The 20,054-nt window shown below is 50.5% G+C and overlaps 9 protein-coding genes across 9 annotated transcripts; 6 read left to right on the forward strand and 3 right to left on the reverse strand.

The window, feature by feature from the left end:
* Positions 1–234: 234 nt before the first annotated feature.
* N7537_003542 (glycosyltransferase family 2 protein) lies at positions 235–2,126 on the forward strand (the record flags this gene model as incomplete). Its single annotated transcript, XM_056894600.1, has 4 exons — positions 235–272; positions 333–1,202; positions 1,423–1,714; positions 2,013–2,126. The coding sequence occupies 4 exons, from the start codon at positions 235–237 to the stop codon at positions 2,124–2,126; spliced, it is 1,314 nt and encodes a 437-aa protein (XP_056754348.1).
* A 1,052-nt stretch (positions 2,127–3,178) lies between these two features.
* Positions 3,179–4,350, forward strand: N7537_003543 (ATP synthase complex assembly protein ATP12; the record flags this gene model as incomplete). Its single annotated transcript, XM_056894601.1, has 2 exons — positions 3,179–3,473; positions 3,557–4,350. 2 exons carry the CDS (start codon positions 3,179–3,181, stop codon positions 4,348–4,350), a joined length of 1,089 nt encoding a protein of 362 aa, XP_056754349.1.
* A 318-nt stretch (positions 4,351–4,668) lies between these two features.
* N7537_003544 (OSBP family protein) lies at positions 4,669–8,827 on the forward strand (the record flags this gene model as incomplete). Its single annotated transcript, XM_056894602.1, has 5 exons — positions 4,669–4,688; positions 4,917–6,130; positions 6,203–7,584; positions 7,639–7,992; positions 8,057–8,827. 5 exons carry the CDS (start codon positions 4,669–4,671, stop codon positions 8,825–8,827), a joined length of 3,741 nt encoding a protein of 1,246 aa, XP_056754350.1.
* A 302-nt stretch (positions 8,828–9,129) lies between these two features.
* Positions 9,130–10,810, forward strand: N7537_003545 (putative mRNA processing protein (Mss51); the record flags this gene model as incomplete). The annotated part of the gene is made up of 3 exons (XM_056894603.1): positions 9,130–9,994; positions 10,073–10,730; positions 10,783–10,810. 3 exons carry the CDS (start codon positions 9,130–9,132, stop codon positions 10,808–10,810), a joined length of 1,551 nt encoding a protein of 516 aa, XP_056754351.1.
* A 761-nt stretch (positions 10,811–11,571) lies between these two features.
* N7537_003546 (putative extracellular serine-rich protein) lies at positions 11,572–11,961 on the reverse strand (the record flags this gene model as incomplete). The annotated part of the gene is made up of 1 exon (XM_056894604.1): positions 11,572–11,961. The coding sequence occupies one exon, from the start codon at positions 11,959–11,961 to the stop codon at positions 11,572–11,574; it is 390 nt and encodes a 129-aa protein (XP_056754352.1).
* A 755-nt stretch (positions 11,962–12,716) lies between these two features.
* Positions 12,717–13,613, reverse strand: N7537_003547 (uncharacterized protein; the record flags this gene model as incomplete). Its single annotated transcript, XM_056894605.1, has 1 exon — positions 12,717–13,613. The coding sequence occupies one exon, from the start codon at positions 13,611–13,613 to the stop codon at positions 12,717–12,719; it is 897 nt and encodes a 298-aa protein (XP_056754353.1).
* A 973-nt stretch (positions 13,614–14,586) lies between these two features.
* N7537_003548 (putative Ras family GTPase (Rab4b)) lies at positions 14,587–15,799 on the forward strand (the record flags this gene model as incomplete). Its single annotated transcript, XM_056894606.1, has 4 exons — positions 14,587–14,648; positions 14,698–14,762; positions 14,858–14,892; positions 14,952–15,799. The coding sequence occupies exons 1-4, from the start codon at positions 14,592–14,594 to the stop codon at positions 15,797–15,799; spliced, it is 1,005 nt and encodes a 334-aa protein (XP_056754354.1). The 5' UTR covers positions 14,587–14,591.
* Positions 15,800–16,080: 281 nt separating this feature from the next.
* On the reverse strand, positions 16,081–17,250 carry N7537_003549 (NAD(P)-dependent alcohol dehydrogenase; the record flags this gene model as incomplete). Its single annotated transcript, XM_056894607.1, has 3 exons — positions 16,081–17,007; positions 17,063–17,185; positions 17,236–17,250. 3 exons carry the CDS (start codon positions 17,248–17,250, stop codon positions 16,081–16,083), a joined length of 1,065 nt encoding a protein of 354 aa, XP_056754355.1.
* A 717-nt stretch (positions 17,251–17,967) lies between these two features.
* On the forward strand, positions 17,968–20,043 carry N7537_003550 (FAD-binding oxidoreductase; the record flags this gene model as incomplete). The annotated part of the gene is made up of 4 exons (XM_056894608.1): positions 17,968–18,199; positions 18,276–19,550; positions 19,613–19,788; positions 19,899–20,043. 4 exons carry the CDS (start codon positions 17,968–17,970, stop codon positions 19,989–19,991), a joined length of 1,776 nt encoding a protein of 591 aa, XP_056754356.1. The 3' UTR covers positions 19,992–20,043.
* Positions 20,044–20,054: the final 11 nt, after the last annotated feature.

Genomic DNA, 20,054 nt, shown 5'->3' on the forward strand with positions numbered 1-20,054 from the left:
AGTACTCATCCTCTTTTTCCCCTTTTCTCCTCTATTTTCCTTTGGAATTGAAGGAAGCATTGTCTCCTTGACATTCGTTAAGACTTGGATTGACTAAGCCTACAGAGGCAATTGACCACCCGACTTGGTCAATAGCTAGAGCACATTGAATGCTATATACCTCCACATCTCTAAAAGAGAATTGCCCCCAAAGAAAATAGTGAGGGTTACGTGGGGACAGTCGAGTTTCACACCATGGCATTCCCCTTTATGCGAGCTTTCGTCACACTCTTGTGAGTATATATGCCTGGGAGCGCAATCCGACCACTACAACATAGCTAACAAGGAACCAGTCTCTATCGTTATACCCGGCTCGTGTTCAACTTGTTCTCCTTCTGGTCATTCAAGCCAATCCCACCACCGGAGAATCCCAAACTGACATCGCAAGATGTGACGGTGATCATTCCATCGTTGGAGGGCTGTGGCGATGAGCTGGTGGAGACGATCCGGACAATTCTCGACAATCAACCCTTCGAATTGCTCTTGGTGACCATTGAGGCCAATCGCACCAAGGCTGAACGCATGCTGAGCGCCATGCCAGCATCGAAATCTCGCATCCGTTTGTTCACAGTCAAGCACCCTAACAAGCGCCGTCAAATGACCGAAGCCATTCCCGAGGTCCGAACCGCCATTACCCTTCTCGCCGATGACGACGTGAGCTGGCCACGTACCTTGCTCCCTTGGATTCTAGCCCCCTTCGAAAAGGATGAGAAATATGGTGGTGTGGTGACCTGCCAGCGATTGCGCCGGGCCATTGCGCCGAGCCTCTCACAGCGCCTCTGGGGTTTCTTGGGTGCCTTGTACCTGGAACGACGCAACTTCGACTGCGGCGCGACTACCCATGTGGACGGTGGACTTCCCTGCATGTCGGGACGGACGGTTGCGTATCGGACGCGAATTCTGCAGAATGAGGCCTTCACCTACGCTTTCACCAATGAGGAGTGGTGGTGGGGCAAGTACCAACTCAACGCCGACGATGATAACTTCATCACCCGTTGGATGGTCTCGCACGGATGGGAAACTTATATGCAGTACCACCCAGAGGCGGAGGTGCTGACAACTCTCGAGGATAACCCTCGTTTCTTGAAGCAATGCGCCCGCTGGTCCAGAAGTAATTGGCGGAGCAATCTGACCTCGATGTTTCACGAGAAGCACATTTGGCAGTAAGTGCAACTTTTCCTTTGAGTTGTCTTACCTTTTCTTCTCTTTTACCTTTCCTTTCCCTCCATCTCAGTCTTGTTTTTTTTTTTTTTTTCCCCCTCCCTCTTCGATCGGGTCAAAAAGAGACTTTTTTTTTGGAGTCTACGCATAAGGCCTTGGTGTGACCTTGGAGAAACAAAGAAACCACTTCTCGCATGCAGAACAGAGCTAACATTTCTATAGTCGCCAGCCCTGGAGTGCCTATGCCGTTCACCTGACCACTTTGTCGCCGCCTGCCTTTTTAGGCGACATTTTACTTGTCTGGTTGTGCCACAAGGCGACTGGATCCTGGGGAGAGTCATTGCACGATCAATCCATGACCATGCTCTACCTCTGGATTTTCACTAGCAAGTGGATTAAGCTGTTGGGTCATTATCTTCGCTATCCCGTCGATGTGTTCTTACTACCAGTCTCCGTCATCTTCGGTTATTTACACGGTGCAATCAAGATGTATGCCGTAATGACATTGAATGTGGTATGTTTAATTCTTTTTTAATTCTCCTTTTCATCTTTCGGTTTTTCCCCATTTCTTTTTTTTTTTTTTTTTTTCTTGTTTTTTTTCCCCTTATCTGCATACAACATACGCCGAGTGTATCCAAGCGCAACCCCCCTCCTATGACAACTCAGCGTCACAGCGCTTTGATCATCTCGTTTGCTCCGTTTACCCACTGTTCTCCTATTTCCCCGTGGATCGCGCATCTACCTTTCTGATTTGATTTGCATGCTTTTCACATACAGAGCTGGACTGACTTTGAGTTTTTTTTTTCTTACAGACGACATGGGGTAGCCGTGATGGTGCTGATGATTATGACGCTGAGCGTATGAAGAAGCGGACGGATGCCGATCGAATGAAGCAACCGTATTATCCGCAATATCTCATTAAATGAGTTCTTCGACTCTTTTACCGAAGAATCATTTCCTGTTCTCTTTCCCCTCGGGAGGTTGGTTCACCATATCTCATGGGTTGTCCTGGGAACAGGGGAGAACTTCTAGCCCATTGACTTGGCCCTTTATCATGACGAAACGCCGTGACGACACCCATATGCTCTGCTTTGATTCTAGATCTGCCCTAACTTTTATCCTTTTCCCTCCAAACGTTCTACCCTGGCTATTCGGCCTGTGTCGCCAAGTTGTCGAGAGTGTGATACGAGCTTTGAAGTGGCAAAGCTCTTCCTCTCCAACATCAACCCCCCCAACCAATGAGTGATACTAGTGATACCACTTCGTTGTTGGCATCTTTACTTCTGCCTTTTTTTTTCCTTTTCTCTGCATATTGCCTGGTTATCAAGCAAAATGGTGGTCTCGATATCATCGAAGCTTTTTTTCCCCTTCTCTTCTTGTAAATTACAAAAGCATGGGCGGAGGTCGTTTTGCGATTGTTCTGCGCTTGACTCTTTGCGTCTCATTTTGCTGTTCAGCTTTGATTCCCCTGAGTTTTCTGTGAGAGCCTTTTTGTCCTTGATCTTAGATGCAAAAGGTGGTATTCTGAACTTTTAGTTTTTTTCTCGTTGCTTTCCCAAACTGCAGATAATTTCTAATTGATTGGAATATACGCATACCATTTGGTCAGGGATATAGAGAGAATAGAGCCCTACGTTGTAAAGCTACCTCGGAGGGAGGCATGTCATAGTTTCCAATTCTGATGCCATGCAGATGAGCTATGCAGATGATTTGGCCTAGAACCAGTCCAAAGAGGTATGGATGTGGTAAGAAAATAGTGTCAAAGTGAGCTGATCATTGTTATTTTTATATATATAAGCGAGACAAGGTAGTACTTACATGTACAGATCCCCTTTGGGATTAAGATGTGGCGCGTGTGGCGAGCCAAGACTTCTCGGGCCAAAATGTTCGAGTCCAACCCTTTGATCCAGGAACCAATTGTCCTTCAACCCTTTCTTTCTCTGATATAAACCCTTTCCAAGGGCCCTTGGTTTAAGAAATGGTCGCTTTTTCTCGCGCTGCGCTTCCCTCGCAGCTATCCGCCGTTGCCCGTCACCCCGTCTCGTTATGCCGGCGCATCCACTCGTCTCCCTTCAGGTCAGCTGTGGCACACCCAGTCACTGCCCACGGCCCTCCTCCTAAAGCCCCGGCTACCCCGTCATTAGAGTTCAGGGACATTTCACAATCGAGCGATGCAGAGCTCCCAGCTTCCGAGGGTGAAGCATCGCGATACAAGCTCACTGCTGCGCTGAAGAAGCGGTTTTGGAAGGATGTCCATGTGCATGGAAAGTTAGGTATGAGCGGAACGAGCATGGACTGTCTTTCTCATTGATCTCGTCCGGTAATAATTCTCTAGCTAACACATCCATTTCTCCAGACGAATATCAAGTCCTGCTTGATAAGCGACCCGTCAGAACTCCGGCGAAAGAAATCCTATCTATTCCTTCCACAAAGCCTCACCTCGCCCACGCTGTTGCACTGGAGTGGGATGTGATGACCTCCGCCCAGCAGGCTCTCAGAAGCCACCTTATCCCCATGACCTCCCTCGCAGCCCGCGCCACCGATATCGCCCGCGAAGATGCCGAGGGCAACAGCACCACCCGAAAACAGATTATCACAACTGCCATGCGTTACCTAGACACCGATACTCTACTCTGCTGGGAGCCCGAGCGACAAAGGCACGCGTTGGAACGGACAACGGACGATGGAAAGCCCATCGAGTCTCTTCGCCAGATTCAAAAGAGAATCGCGGGGAACATCATGAGCTTTTTATCCACCAAGGTCTGGCCTGGCCTTGAAATCATCCCTATCCTCGACACCAACAGTATCATCCCTCTCTCCCAGCCGAAGGGTACGAAAGACAGTATCTGCACCTGGGTTTCGGAACTGTCTGCGTATGACCTGGCTGGTCTTGAGCGGGCAATCCTTGCTTCCAAGAGTCTTCTCATCGCGGTCCGCCTGGTGGTGGAATGGAGTGAGAACTTCCGCCACGTTCAGCGACCCGAGACGAAGAAGTTCGGCATCGAGGAGGCGGCTGAGGCGTCGAGTCTGGAGGTGACCTGGCAGACTGATATGTGGGGTGAGGTAGAGGATACTCACGATGTTGGCAAGGAAGACTTGAAGCGACAGCTGGGTAGTGTTGTGATCTTGGTTAGTGGGGAGACTCGATAAGCTACCAGCATCTGTATATTAGGTATACTGTATGATAGATATAGATGGTCTAGATGATCTATGGCCTGTATAGTCGATATGGGCTTGCTTTGTATAAACACGTGTACAATGGATACTACCATCCTGGGTTCACCATATTGTACAATCGACATAATAAAAATGACTTGAGAGGTTCCTACCTACTTTGTAGTGTACCCTCATGCCAAGGCGGAGATCAGCATCATTTGCCCCCAAAACAAGGGCGAACCCCCCCTTCGAATTTCATTCCAAAGTCCTCAACCTCAGACAACACTATTGGATATAGTCCAGTGTGCAAGGATGTCTGATAAACCTGAAGGGTAAGTCTTTGTTTTCCAAGTTTGGAGTTTGGTACTAGGAAACTCTCGAACCATGGTTCATCATGCATCATGACAGTTAGGAGACCCCGGGGAATACCTTGGCTTAACTGCCTTGGTATATTTGTCCTGAGCCTGTGACCTTCGAAGTAGTCACATGTGAGCGGTGTACACGGTGTACACGGTGTACGCGGTGCACGTATTTTATACTGACATGTCACTGTCTTTCAGGCACAAACACAAACGCTCTCGCAGCTCAATAGCACTTGCCCTCCTCCATCGTGACAAGTCCAGGGGCGAAGACAAAGACCCCGATGACAACGGGGACGCCAACTCGGTTGCCTCCGCCTCCTCAAGCCCCGGCTCCTTGAAACACACCCGCAGCAGTAGCCGCCACAGCCGTCGCAAACAAGGCCAAGACTTGAGTCCGCCACCGGTCATTCAAGAATCCGCCGAGGACATGGACCCAGTCGAAGACTTGCCTTCCTTAACCCAAATGGAGACTAGTAGCATGTCGCTCGAGCAGTCCGTTCGTACCTTTCGTCTCTTCGAGATCTTGCGCAGCGGCGATACCACCGCCATCTCCAAGGCCATCAAGGATACTACCGACCCGCAGGGCGTGAGTGCTCTCAATGGCACGACCGTCCTCCATTTGGCCCTGCAGTGCGCCGAACCCCAAGTCGTGGAATATGTGCTGTCCACCGCGGAGGACCTCGATATCAACTCGCGAGATCGAGATGGAAACACGCCACTTCACATTGCCGCCCAACTGGGCCGGGCCCCGCTCGTTCGCGAATTGCTGAACCGCCCGTCTATCAACGATTCTATTGTCAACTATCGGGGTCAGACAGCTCTCGATTTGGCCCGTACCCCTGAAATCTTCCAGCAACTTCAGCTTGCACGGTCTCTCTTCATCGATAGCAAGAACCAGGAAATCCAGGCTTTGATTGGAAACTCTGATTATAAGGGCTTGGAAGCTTTGCTCGAGGAACCTCGAGTGGAGGGTATCATGGATGTGAACAGCTACGATCTGGTTACCGACCTGACCACAGCCCATTCCGGCGGCACGCTTCTGCATGAAGGTGCTAGAAATAAAGATGCGCAGCTCATTGAAATCCTTCTGACACATGGCGCGGATCCTTTCCGTCGTGATAAGAAGGGGAAGCTACCGCAGGATGTTACCAAAGATGATAAAACCCGCGCGCTCTTGAAGAAATCACCCGCTGCTGTTGTTGCTCAGCGCGGTATTCAGGAAAGGGCTATTCTTGGAAATAGTAACGCTCAAGGCCTTGCCGGGCGCGTTTCAGTTGGCGATGCACCGCTTGCAGGCAAGGATGCCCGCGAGATGAGAGGCTATCTCAAGAAATGGACGAATTACACAACGGGGTACAAGTTGCGCTGGTTCGTTCTGGAGGATGGGGTTCTGAGTTATTATAAGCACCAGGGTAAGTTCAAGTGCTATCTTCAGTCTTGTCGTCGCTTCTCGTGCTATCGACCCCTGCTAACGTGCTCTATAGATGATGCAGGCTCTGCCTGTCGTGGTGCGATCAACATGAAGATTGCTAGACTTAACATGGATGCGCAGGACAAGACGCGCTTTGAAATCCACGGGAAGTCATCAGTCAAATACCACCTCAAGGCCAACCATGTTGTAGAGGCAAAACGCTGGTTCTGGTCCCTCAACAATGCTATTCAGTGGGCCAAGGATGAGGCGAAGGAGGAGGAGCGTCAGCGGTCGAAGAATGCAGAGGCGCTTCGCCAGGCTAAGATCGATCAGACAGAAGGACGCCCTACGGATACGCCATCGGATTCTGGCCTTTCTCACAAGCCCAGCACAAGGGGTCTCGCTCCTCCATCTTTGGGCGGTGGTAGCAGCAATGGTACAAGGCTCAGCACATATGCATCCCGCACCACCCTGGATATTCCACCTGGAGATGAGGATAGCTCCGCTTACGGTGGTTCTTATGACCAGGTTCTCGCTCCAAACGACATGAATAGATTAATCAGTCACGTCACATCTGCGCCGGATGGAGAGGGTGAGGATGAAGAATTCATTGACTATGGTTCAAGCCACGAGAATGAGATACCGGCCGCTGATAAGGATGCTCTCAATATCACCGCACAATCTGCGAAGCTTCAGTTGGATCTTCTTGCAAATGTGGCTGCCTCGCTACAGGCCGAGAAATCCAAAAATCCGGAAATGACCATCGCGGATCCAGCCCTGGAACAGGCCCTTGGTGCCTATGAAGCTGCAGTCAACAGCCTCAAGGGTCTAGTGCAAAATCTGCTCAAGATCTCACGGGACCGAGACTCTTATTGGCAGTCTCGACTAAGTAGAGAGGAGGCCATTCGTCAGATGTGGGAAGAAAGCATGGCCCGTGTGGCTCGCGAGCACGAGGAGCTGCAATCCAAGATGGGCGAGTCTGAAGAGAAGCGGAAGCGGACCAAGCGGGCTCTGAAGGAAGCCCTGGAGAGCGCGACAGGCAGTAGCCGTTCTATCGCCGGTGGGACACCCCATTTTGCAACAGACAACCAGAATCTTGAGGCCAGCCAAACTGAAGCTGGGGTCACTGAGACGATAGATGAAGCAGATCAGCCTGCACAGCAATCATCCACGATACCCGCACTCAGCCGCAACCCATCGACATACTCCAAGCTCAGCAGTCTCTATGGTTCAGAGTCGGATGGAGAAGAATTCTTCGATGCTATTGATGCTGGTGAAATCGAGGTGGAGGACTTGAACACCGAGAAGGACAATATGGAACAACCTAAAGATGAAAGTGCTGAGCTTCGGGCTGTGAAGAGTACTATCATTGCACCCTCCTTCAAGGGTTATGAAGATCCCATTAGAGAGCGACTTAAGATGGATGCTGATGATCGGCCAAAGATCTCTTTATGGGTAAGCTGTGGTGTTTGCTTGTTCCTTTCTTCGGCAATGCTAACTACCGTTTAGAGTATCCTGAAATCTATGATTGGAAAGGACATGACGAAGATGACACTCCCGGTGTCCTTCAACGAACCAACTTCACTGCTTCAGCGAGTAGCTGAGGATCTTGAATATACTGACCTCCTTGATATCGCTGCTGGTCGGACCGATTCAATGGAACGCCTGGTATATGTCGCCTCGTACGCCGCAAGTGAGTATGCCTCGACCATCGGCCGTGTCGCAAAGCCTTTCAACCCCCTTCTGGGTGAAACTTTCGAGTATGTGCGCCCGGACAAGGGTTATCGATTCTTTGTGGAGCAAGTCAGCCACCACCCACCGATTGGAGCTGCGTGGGCCGAGTCACCTAAATGGGACTACTGGGTAAGTGCATCCGATTTCGTAACCCAATGTCTGTCCGCAGGGCTAACCAAAACTACGTATTCAGGGTGAATCCTCCCTCAAGTCCAAGTTCTACGGCAAGTCCTTCGACATCAACCTGCTGGGCACATGGTTCCTGAAGCTGCGACCCTCCACTGGCGGAGAAGAACTTTACACGTGGAAGAAGGTGACTTCGTCGGTCATCGGCATCATCACCGGTAACCCCACGGTGGACAACTACGGTCTGATGGAAATCAAGAACTGGACCACCGGCGAAGTTTGCTACCTTGACTTCAAGCCCCGAGGCTGGAAGGCCTCATCAGCCTACCAGGTGACAGGAAAGGTCGTCGACAGCGAAGGATCCCCCAAGTGGAGCATTGGTGGCCGCTGGAACGATAAGATCTACGCTCGCCATACCCCTGGCTTTGAGGCACCTGTCTCCGGCCAGGATCCTGAGTCTGCCAAGACCTTTTTGGTCTGGCAGGCTCATGCTCGTCCTACTGGTATACCTTTCAACCTGACTCCATTCGTCATCACGCTCAATGCTCTCCCCGAGTCCTTGAAGGAGTGGCTCCCTCCTACCGATACCAGACGGCGACCCGATCAGCGTGCTATGGAAGATGGTGAATATGATTTGGCTGCTGATGAGAAGCACCGTGTTGAAGAGAAGCAGCGTGCCAAGCGCAGAGAACGCGATACCAACGGCGAGGTCTACGCGCCCCAATGGTTCACCCGTGACATGTGTCCTGTTACTGGAGAGGAATTCTGGGCTCATAATGGAAAATACTGGGAGTCCAGAGATGCGCAGGATTGGAGTCGATCCGAAGATATCTTCTGAGAGGTACTTGGCTTGTTGTTTTGGCTTGGTTGCTTTGTACAAAACTCTCAATTGTCATAAATAAACGAATGAATTCTGGATAGCTTTCTGGTGGACATGCCCTCAACTGAGCAAGATCAGATAGTAAAGGGCATATCTTTAGGTAAAATCCACCTAATTTACACAATAAAACAGACAATTCAAAGCCCAAGTTCAAGGTATCTTCGTTTCATAGATGGTCTCAGTCACGTGTCGCCGCAAAAACATCCCCAGAGCTATCCCGTGGTCTGATCAGTTCCCCTCCACAACCAATTGACATCACAATGGCAGGATATACTTGTATCCAGTGCCTACAGGTTCTCCGTCAAGGAGTCCGGGCCTCAACCCCTCAGGCTCGCCTGCAGAGCCTCGCCACCGCGCGGAGAAGAAGCCCCATCTCTCCGTCTTTCATCCGCAGCTTTGGCTCGCAACGGAACAACCGATCGCTGGGCAGCGCCCCAGAGTCGCCCAAGCACAAACACAGCCAGTCCTGCTGTGCTCCCAAATCCTCGCCTTCGCCTCTCGCCCAGCGGGCAGCTCACACGGCAACCGGGTCCTCCGTTAACCCTCGGGCCGTCCTGAAACCCGACAACCTGTTCCACTCCTTCTCGAACTCGCCCTCGGCGGCAATCCGCAAACGCGCCGAGTTCATCAAGCAGAATGCTTTCTGCCCGCACCCAAGCCACCAGCAGACCCGCGCGGCCGTCTCGCCGCACGACCCCGAAGCCAGAAAAACCACCGACGATGCAAACCTGCCCCCGGCCCATTCGCACTTCGAGTGCCCCGACTGCGGTGTGCCAGTCTACTGCTCCGAGGGCCACTGGATGGACGACTTCGAGGCTCACCTCGAGATCTGTGACACGCTGCGCCAGATCAATGAGGATGACCACGACCTGAACTCCGGCCGCTTCTTCCCTGAATTCCATTACCCCGGTCCCCAGGATGATAACTTTGTTATCAACATGACTAACTGGGACACTTACCTATACACCCGTGAATTCGCGGCTATCAACGACGACCGCTCCATGCGTCAGGTTACCCGCATGCTAACCTACCCCCAGACAATCGGCAGTGTCCTGCACGAGCTTAGCCCGTACAGTGTTCGTTCCGGCGGACGGCTCACACCGGAGGGATTGAAAAGTCTTAGTGGTAAGTCCTGGTTCTATGCAGCATAATAGAGGACTGCTAGCAGTATTTCTACACAGCAAACTAATTCACTCCCCCCAGCCCTCCGCTACTCTCTCCACCCCCCTAAAGCCGGTGAAAGCATCGACGTCAAAGGTCTCCGCTTGAAGGCGCCCCCAGTACGAATCTTCATTCTCGGCGCCCGCGCAGAGTCCTCCCTCCCCCGCGACGTCTGGCTGCAGCTGCAGTACATGTACCCCCGCGCCCTGCTGCACCTCATCTTCATCGGGCCGGAGAGCATGGCGAATCGAGACGGAGAGTATCCGCTTCCCGAGCGCACACCTGAGAACCCCTTCGGCGGCATCGTCGAGGACAGACTCGGTGGCCAGATGAAGATCACTACCTACGTGGACTACTTCCACACTATGAACAAGGCGCAGTATTTCGGTCCCTTCGATCCTTACCTGGATTGCTTTATGCTCTTCCATCCTGGTCTGGGTCACCCGGCTAGCTCGCATGAGTGGGAGGAGACGCTGCCTCAGTTGCTTGAGACTAAGGTTCCTATCATCTGTACTGGGTATACCCAGTGGGATCTGGAGCGTGATATTAACTGGGTGGGTGAGAAGTGTCGTGGAGAATTTGATGTGCTCCTTGAGCCCGGGGAGAATATCTTCCGCAGTCTGCGGTGGGATCTGAATGATCAGGATCCTCATGATGTTTCTTGTGGAAACTGGGGATTGTGGGCCTTCCGAGGCAAGAGGTATGTGGTGTCGTTTGCTGAGTCGAGGGATGTTAGCTAACTTGCTCGACAGATACGAAGCTGCTTTCTCCAAAGAGTAGGCCAGTTCCAGCTCACCTTTCTGTACGATATTTTTTTTTCTAGTGCCCGTTCTTGGGGTAATTGTAGTAGATAAGATCAGTTTCAATCCTCTCCTAAGTTATTCACGATTATCGATGCGCTTGGTTCAGCCAGTTCTTTTGTCAAGCATAGGCAGTAGATGAAGCCATTAAGAAGCTATCATCGAGAAGCTAGAAATTCATACTATGTATGTAAATACCACACGCTCCGCTCATGAGTGAAAGATTACAGATTAAGCAAAGGTCAAATGTAGCCACAATGAAATGTATCAATTGCACAAAAAAGTAAAGCTCGTAAGTCTTACACTCGTCAAGTAACAGTAGTATGACATCCAAGAGCAAAGATGCAAGCATCAATGTGGAGAAAGAATCCAAAGTCAACCAAGACAGAAAGGAAGTAGCATTAAGGTCGGAAAATGCTTGGATGATATCAAAAGGGGAGTATCGAAGGGAAAAGGAAAGGGTATAAACATCAGAAAATAAACATCGGGAAACACGTCAAAACCACCGTAATCAGAAAGTAAGTAGGTTAAAAAAAGAACCAGTATGTTAGGAAGAAAGAATATGTAAAGAAGAAAATATCCCCAAAAGAAAACATGGGAAGGATCAAGTGGAGGCCATTCTAGATGGCCGAAGCAGTCCAGTATCAAGGTTGACACTGGATGCAATGCGACAAAAGTCGACACCAAGATCGGAGAGGTAGCTCAAACATTCACTCGTTCAAATGAGTCAGGAAATGGAGTTTAGATCATGAGAACACCAGCGATGGCGGCTGCACCGGCAGCCATGAAACCAGAGAGATGGATTGAAGCAGCACCGGCGGTAGCAGGGGCTGAAGGAGTAGCCGAGGCACTCTTACCGGTGGGGGTGCTGCTAGCCTTGATCAGGGGAGTAGAGGAGCTGGCAATGTGGCTCATAGAAGGGGTAGCACTGGAGGAAGGAGTGCTAGTGATGACAGGCGTCCAGGTCGAGGTCGAGGTTGGAGTGGGAGTCGGGGTGGACGACGGGGGAGCAGTGTATCCGGAGGGCACCAGAGTGATGGTCTTGGTGATACAGTCGGCTGAGGCAGACTCAGCGGCGAACGCGACGGGCGCGAGGGCCGAGAGGAAGAGGAGAGCCTTGGTGAACTGCATTGTTGATGTTTGGTTGAAAGTTGTTATGATATTGAGAACTGCGAATTGAGAATTGCGAATTGCGAATTGCAGAGAGCGATTCGAGTCAAAAGAGTGAATGCAGCTTATAAAAGAATGTAATAGCTGTGAGAACAAAAGAGTGACACTATTTAGAACAGGGGAAGATTGCAAGTTCAAGAGAGGGAAAAGGGAGAAAGGGAGTTCCAAGGCGCTTGTATCGTTTGTACGGGACAGGTACCAAGGCATCAAGGCACCAAGGTATTCAGGCATTCAATATTATTTAGTTACCCAATTGAAATATCATTCCTACCTACATAGTATACATCAATTCGTTATATTCATCAAACTCATTATAGATCAGAGTCTTTGCGATCTTTCCTTCTCTTCTGTTGAATGTCTTTCTCAAACTCATAATTACTTCAACCCTTTCCGAGACAACTAGTCCAATTTAGGAATATCCACCCGGCTCTACTTGTTAACTTCTATACAGTTTCAGGTCCAGTTTCAGGTTTCAGGTCCAATTCAATATGGTCTTCGCATTATCAGAAGCAAAGCGCTTATGGATATAAACAATACTGTTGTACAGGCCAAGGGCAAGTTCCCAAACCGGGGGTATCAAAGTCACAAGCAAACATCCATCCCAATCATCTTTTATCATAGCATTAGGGCTCATCGTCAACACAAACCAGGTGGAGCCATAATAACCCAGCAGTCAGAAAGCAAAAACAGCAGAAAGCAAAAGCACGGTTTTTCATTTAGAATCCCCAGACGGCGGCCACTACCACGGCAACTGTCACCCAGTACCCGCTAGCATGTAGGACCATCGCGACAGGCCCAGATGCCGAGGAGGTGCTACTTGAGCTTCCATCGGCGGCAGTGGTGCCATTGGCCAAGGTGCCGTTGATGTAGATGGTCTGAGTGCCGTTCACATCGACCACACGCACAAGACTGGAGTTCTTAGGCACGGTGCCGTTGAAAAGAGACTCGTAGTAGGTGCGGTTAGTGTTGCTGTCGCAGCCACACTCGGAGTACTCTTGGCACACACAGACAATGGGGAGCGACTCGTTCTTGTGGTCCTTGTCGTTGTAGTAGTTGTAGTGGTGGCTGTAGGGGTAGGCATAGGCGCTGTACAGCCAAAGACCCGGGAAGAAGCCCAGGGCAGCTCCACCGAGCACATAGGGGGCGATTCCTCCAGCGGACCGGGAGCCAGACTTGTAGGGAGTGCGCGCACCACCGGCATAGTAGTTTCCTCCACCGTAGGTTGCTCGAGTGCCAGAGCCACCACTAGTTGTACCACCAACATTGCTTGAACCACTGCGGCTGTTTCCACTGCTACCACTGGAGCCACTGGAGCCTGAGGAACCGGAGGAACCGGAGGAAGAACCGGTGCGGCCTCCACTGCTTCCTCCACTGCTTCCTCCACTGCTTCCTCCGCTGCTGGATGAACTGCCGGAGGAACCGCTGCCGCCTCGGCCTCCTCCACCGCCGCCACGCCGTTTCTCAAGGGTTATGACATCTGTATCCTGGGTGAAATCCAGGGGGTCCAGGGGGACCACATCTCGTTCAATGAGATCGGTAAGCTCTGTGTGAGGGATGGTCAGGGCCATGACCCTAGAGAGTAGAAGGAGCGTTGTCGCCCAAGTGAACTTCATAGTGAGTATGAGTATTTAGTAATAGAATAGAAGGATAGAGTAGAGCAATATGGCAATAGAAGATGTCAGGGTGAAATCAAAGCGAAGCGAAGTAGTGGAAGTAACGGTATGACGAAATTCTGATGAAAGTCGAAGAGATTGAGCTTTTTAGGAATCTCCCAGGGTCATAAAAAGGGTTGAAAGTGTCCAGATGTAAGCAATTTCGAATATGAATGACAATAAAAATGACATAAAAATTCATCAAAGCCAAAATACTCAGCCTACCCTGAACTCCACCCCCCCCCCCTTTTAGTCAAAGAGCGAATACGAAGGGATTGACTATGTTGTATATTCCAAGGCTAGCGGAGTATATAAGCACTGCCACGATCTCTCATTTCTCATTTCTATTGATTCTAGAAAACTTCCAAAGTTGTAAACCATGTAAATCATTTAGGGGCCAAGATAACATGCGCATATGTATCTGTATATGTATATGTATATGTATATGTACATTGTAGATCTCTGTTTCTTATGACCTTTATACAGACTGTCGTATACTTCGTATTGCCCGCGCACTATATACTATATATTACTATACTTTATTCATACTCCAATCCCTACGTCAATCTACGCCCTGTACTCCGTAATCCGCATAGAATGAGCCTTGCTCCAAGCCCCAAAGTGTGTGAAACTCTTAGAAAGGTCCAGTGGGAATGCGCCTTGAAGTATCAAAGCACTTCGGCTAGTCTCTTGCTTTTTTTTTTTTTTTTTTTTTTTCTTTTTATAACAGGATGATTGGAACATTCTATTTCTAATAGAACTAGTTAATAGTCCATACCTAGTTATAACTAAGTATTCAGTTAATATATAACTAGTGATATAGTAATATAGTAATAGTGCGAGATCACCGGTCGGGCACCCAACAGCTTTCCCCCCCAAAGTCAAAGCTACCCTTCTCTTTCATATTCACCCACCCCAATAACTCATTTCCCTACCCTCATGGCACGTCAAAGAGGTCTTTCAAATGCCTCTTCCACTTCCTCGCTCCCAGACCAGGTACGTCAATCTCCCCCCAAACCCCAAGAGACCGCTAATACAATCATAGGAACTGGGAAGCATGTATGATTACCTCGCCAAAGTCATCCTCCTAGGACCAAGCGGTGCTGGAAAGTGAGTACCAATATCAATACCGAGGTACCTAGGTATTGTTACATACAAGCTTAGATCATCTGCTGACATCGAATCCTTGGATCCTTGAATTACAGGTCTTGTGTACTACACCGCTTCGTGAAAGATGAATGTACAATCACCCTCCAATCCTCACTCTATCTCTCTCATGCTGACATATCCTTCCTCCAGGGCGAGTACTCTCCTCCCAGACCATCGGCGTGGAATTCGCCTCGCGTATCGTGAAACTCGGCACGGGTTCACGCCGGAGACGCATCAAACTCCAGCTCTGGGATACCGCAGGCACAGAACGCTTTCGATCGGTTTCAAGATCATACTATCGCGGCGCAGCAGGTGCAATACTCATCTATGATGTTGCTTCCTACGCTTCCTTCGCCTCCCTCCCGACCTTCCTCATGGACGCCCGCGCCCTCGCTTCCCCAAACCTGTCCGTCATCCTAGCCGGCAATAAAGCTGACCTGACCTCCGACCCCCAGTCCGATTTCGAAGATAACTCCCGCCCGCCTCCGACCCCGTCTAGTACGTCCAGCAGACAGTCTTCTATCCCCTGGGATGTGAATGGGTCGATTCGCTCTACCAGCCTGATGGGGACGGGGACTAGATTGACGGCTACTCGTGCCTCGGAAGGCAGAGAGGTTAGCTCCGAGGAGACATCCCACTGGGCTGCTAAATCGAATATACCTGTCGCTGTGGAGATCTCGGCTTTGACGGGGGATGGCGTGGAGGAAGTCTTTAATCGGCTGGCGCGGATCATCTTGACCAAAATCGAGCTCGGTGAGATCGACCCCGATGACCCGCAGAGTGGCATCCAGTACGGGGATGGCGGTTTATATGGTGGCAGCGACGCTTCGAGTATCAGAAGTCGAGCGACATTGGACGATAACTCCGTGCCTCTGCAGCGCAGGAGCCGTCGAAAAGGCAAAGCTCCTGGCACACCTAACTGGAAGAGCGGGATGAGGGAATGGGAGGATGTTTTCCGCTTGGGCTCTGGAAATCGCCCAAATCAAGGGTGTTGTTAGTATTGTTGTATCATCCTGGGTACATTTGTTTCTTTTGCCTGTTCTGATTTGGTCTTTCGTTTTACTACACTGCACGATACCCCCCTCGTTGACCTTGATCATTTCTTACATGTTACTGTATTTACCTAACAGCTCAGACCTCAAGAGTTATTGCACGTCAACTTTTGATTCATCTCTCGTTTAAAATTTGCTATATATATATATATATATATATATAAAAAAAAGAAGGAAAGAAAACCAACGCCCCGTTTATCCCCAGTGTTTCGTTTCTATAACGGAATTCACACATCAATACCGGCAATCAAAGTCTTAATGCCCTTGGCAGCCTTGACTTCAATAAAGGCCTGCTCAGCTTGCTCAAACTTGACCGTGCCGGTTATCAACTTCTTAACATCAACCTTGCCGGATGAAACCAGCCCAACGGCAAGCTTGTAGTCTCCGCTACCGTACCGGAAGCTACCCTTGATGGTCAGCTCCTTGGAGCAAGCCGCCATGATAGGGAACTGGATCTCGCTGCGGCCCATGCCACCCTGCACGTATGTGCCTCCGTTGCGCAGGACATGGATGCCCGTGTGCACGGAAGGCTCAGCGCCCGAAGCATCAATCGCCACATCGGCGCCAGTGCCGAGCCCATTCTCTTCTCTCAGGCGCTCGGCGTTCTCAGTGGCCGCAACCTTGCTGGGCATGAATGTCGACGTAGTGGCGTAGTCCTTGGCAAAGTCCAGACGCTGCTGCTGGATATCCACGGCGATGACCTTGGAGGCGCCGAACGCAGTCGCCACAGCGCAGCACAGCAAGCCCACGGGGCCGGCACCGAATACCACCACCGACTGGCCCGGGCTGACGTTGGCTTGGCGCACGATGTGCACTGCAACACTGAGGGGCTCCATGAGTGCTCCCTCTTGTAGGGAGATGTGTTCGGGGAGCTTGTAGCAGAAGTCCTCGGGGAGAGTATAGTACTTGGCGAGGGTGCCATCATAGGGCGGGGTCGCGGCGAAGCGCATGTCCTCGCACAGGTTGTACTTTCCAGCCTTGCAGGGCTCGCATCGGCGGCAGGAGATGCCGGGCTCCATAGCGACCCGGTCACCTACCTTTAGGGTTTTGACCGCTGATCCGACTTGGCTGACGATGCCTGCTGACTCGTGTCCAAGGACCATGGGGTCTTTCACAACGAATGAACCGATCGAGCCGTGTTCCCAGTAGTGCACCTATGGCGGGGATTGATTAGTCTGGGTCATAACTGTTTCCGGGCATGGTACGTACATCACTGCCGCAGATACCGGTGTACTTGACGTTGATAATCACATCGTGAGGGCTCTTCAGCTCGGGAACTGGGCGGTCTTCAAACTTGACCTTATGGATGCCCTGAAGGACGAATGAAAGGTTCTACATGCTTGTCAGACTCGTGTCATTTTCAACGTTGAGTTGAATCCTACCTGAGCTGCGGCCATTGTATGTTTAGAGGGGGCGATAGGAATTGCGGGGAAATTGGTAATAATGCGAGGGGATGGAGAGGATAGTAGAGGATAGTAGAGGATAGCAGAGGATAGTAGAGGATAGTAGAGAAAGAGAGAAAAAGAGAAAATACTGAGCGAGACTAGTGAATCTTTGAATATATATATATATATATATATAAGAGAATTCTGGAAAAGGAAAAAGGATGACCGGGAGAATCCAGTTTGAATTGAACCGAAGAGCTCCCCGCAGGTAGGCAAGTTCCACTTTGGGTGTGGAGCTGTCTTTTTTAGCCGCGATGATATTAACCGGACCCTTTACTCTTTTCTTCGGATCTTTTCTTCGGATTATCTTTCCTCTGTGAAGTCACAATCGGTAATAATAGAAGGCATGTGACCTACCACTTTTGATCAAGTGACGTATGATTTCCTATATAGGATAAAAATATATAGTACTCGGATATATATAGGATAAGATTGAGAATATATAGTCATATACTATTATAGTTATGCTTATATACTTATATACCTATATCCTATTATATGGTGTCTCTAGAGATCCCTTCACTGCTGTAAAAAAAAAAAAAAAAAAAAAAAGGCCCAGATGCCAAGACCCCGGAACTCGGTCCGTCCTCCACCTCTCACCTCTCTCTCGATCTCTCCGAGAGCTCCTGACAGCTCTGCTTGAGAGGTACACTTCTCCTACGTATTGCAATGGTCTTCAATGCTCTCGTTCTAGGGGCGCGTAGTCTCCGGACTCGACCATCACCCCGCCTCCTGCGCCATTTTGCATCCTCGGCTAAGCAAGCCAAGGAGAACCAATCATTCAAGAGTCAACTATACGAAAGCACCCAACAACGTCTGAAGCGCGAGCGTGCCGAACAAGAGAAATTCGCCCAGTATCAGACCCAGTCCCCCGCAGGTCGCTCTGCCGCCCTGGTCTTCGGTATGCGATGCCGAGATAATCTTGCTCTTTCCTCTGGATAGGTCATTGGCTAACTAAATCTGTAATTGCACTATAGCTTTGGTTTTCTTCTCAACTGGTGCTTATTACCTCGGATCTATCAAGCCCGCGGCTTTACCCTCCTCGTCTACGACCCCCCTCTCCGAGATCGAGGGTCCAAAACACAACGTCTCTCCTTCCAACCTCCAGGCAGCGTGGGCTGATTTCGTCGAAATTTTGGGCAAGGAAAATGTCTCGACTGCAACTGGCGACTTGGAATCGCATGCCGGATCCGATTGGTCCTCCTATTCGCAGAAAGAGGATGAGAAACCCTTCTTGATTCTCTACCCGTCAAGTACCGAGGAGGTCTCGCGCATCATGAAGGTCTGCCACCAGCGCGTTATCCCCGTCACCCCGTATTCCGGCGGCACGAGCTTGGAGGGCCATTTTGCGTCTACGAAAGGTGGCGTGTGTGTGGATTTCCGTCGCATGGACCGCATCTTGGAGCTCCACAAGCGTGACTTGGATGTTGTTGTCCAGCCTGCTGTTGGATGGGAGGAGTTGAACGAGGAAATTGCCAAAGATGGCCTTTTCTTCCCGCCCGACCCTGGTCCGGGTGCGATGATTGGCGGTATGGTTGGAACAGGATGCTCGGGAACTAATGCCTACCGGTACGGGACAATGCGTGAGTGGGTGCTGTCGCTCACTGTTGTCCTCGCCGATGGCACCATTATCAAGACTCGGCAGCGGCCGAGGAAGTCTAGTGCTGGTTACGACTTGACTAAGCTGTTCATTGGCAGCGAAGGCACTCTTGGTCTGGTAACGGAGGCGACCTTGAAGCTGACGGTCAAGCCCCAGAGCGAGAACGTTGCTGTCGCAAGCTTTGGCACCATTCAGAATGCTGCCGAGTGTGTAACCAATGTGGTGGAGGCTGGTATCCCTGTCGCTGGTGTTGAGATTTTGGATGATATCCAGATGAGGTGCATCAATGCCAGCAAGACTACCAGCCGCCAGTGGAAGGAGTCCCCCACCCTATTCTTCAAGTTTACTGGCACCCCAAACGCGGTCAAGGAGCAGATTGGGATGGTGCAAAAGATCGTTTCTAAAACTTCGGGAAATACCTTTGAGTTTGCCCGTGGCAAGGCTGAAATGGCAGAACTCTGGAGTGCTCGCAAACAGGCGTTGTGGAGTGTCATGGCGATGAAAAAGAACCCGGATGACCACGTCTGGACAACCGATGTCGCAGTCCCGATGAGCAAGTTGCCCGATATCATGGAGGCAACCAAGGAAGATATGACCAAGAATGGCCTGTTAGCCGGAATTTGTGGTCATGTTGGAGATGGCAACTTCCACGGTAAGCTATTGCCTTGATATGACATGCCCAGAGGTCATTCGACATACACTAACAGCCGATAGCGATCATCCTCTTCAGCGACAGTGAAAAGGCTATAGCCGAGGGAGTCGTGCACCGCATGGTGAAACGCGCTGTGGAGATGGAGGGCACTGTCACCGGGGAGCACGGTGTTGGTCTCGTCAAGCGAGACTACCTCGAGCACGAATTGGGTGAAACTACAGTCGACACAATGCGCCGGGTAAGCTTTCACATACATTCTCAGTCATTTCACCCCCTGCCGCAAATCCAAATATACCCTTTGTCTACGCCCATGAAGCACACCACTAATACTCATATCTGCATTCCTAGCTGAAATTGGCTCTCGATCCACTCCGCCTGCTCAACTGCGACAAGGTTGTTCGCACTGAACAACCGGCTCCCGGAGAGGTCAAGGAATGGTAGATGTCTGCATATTCATCCGTTGCGACAGGATCTTCCACTAGCCCAACACTATATCCGGGGCAC

Source organism: Penicillium hordei (assembly GCF_028827395.1).
Source record: "Penicillium hordei strain IBT 12815 chromosome Unknown utg000002l_segment0_segment0, whole genome shotgun sequence".
In the NCBI taxonomy this organism is placed as follows: domain Eukaryota; kingdom Fungi; phylum Ascomycota; class Eurotiomycetes; order Eurotiales; family Aspergillaceae; genus Penicillium; species Penicillium hordei.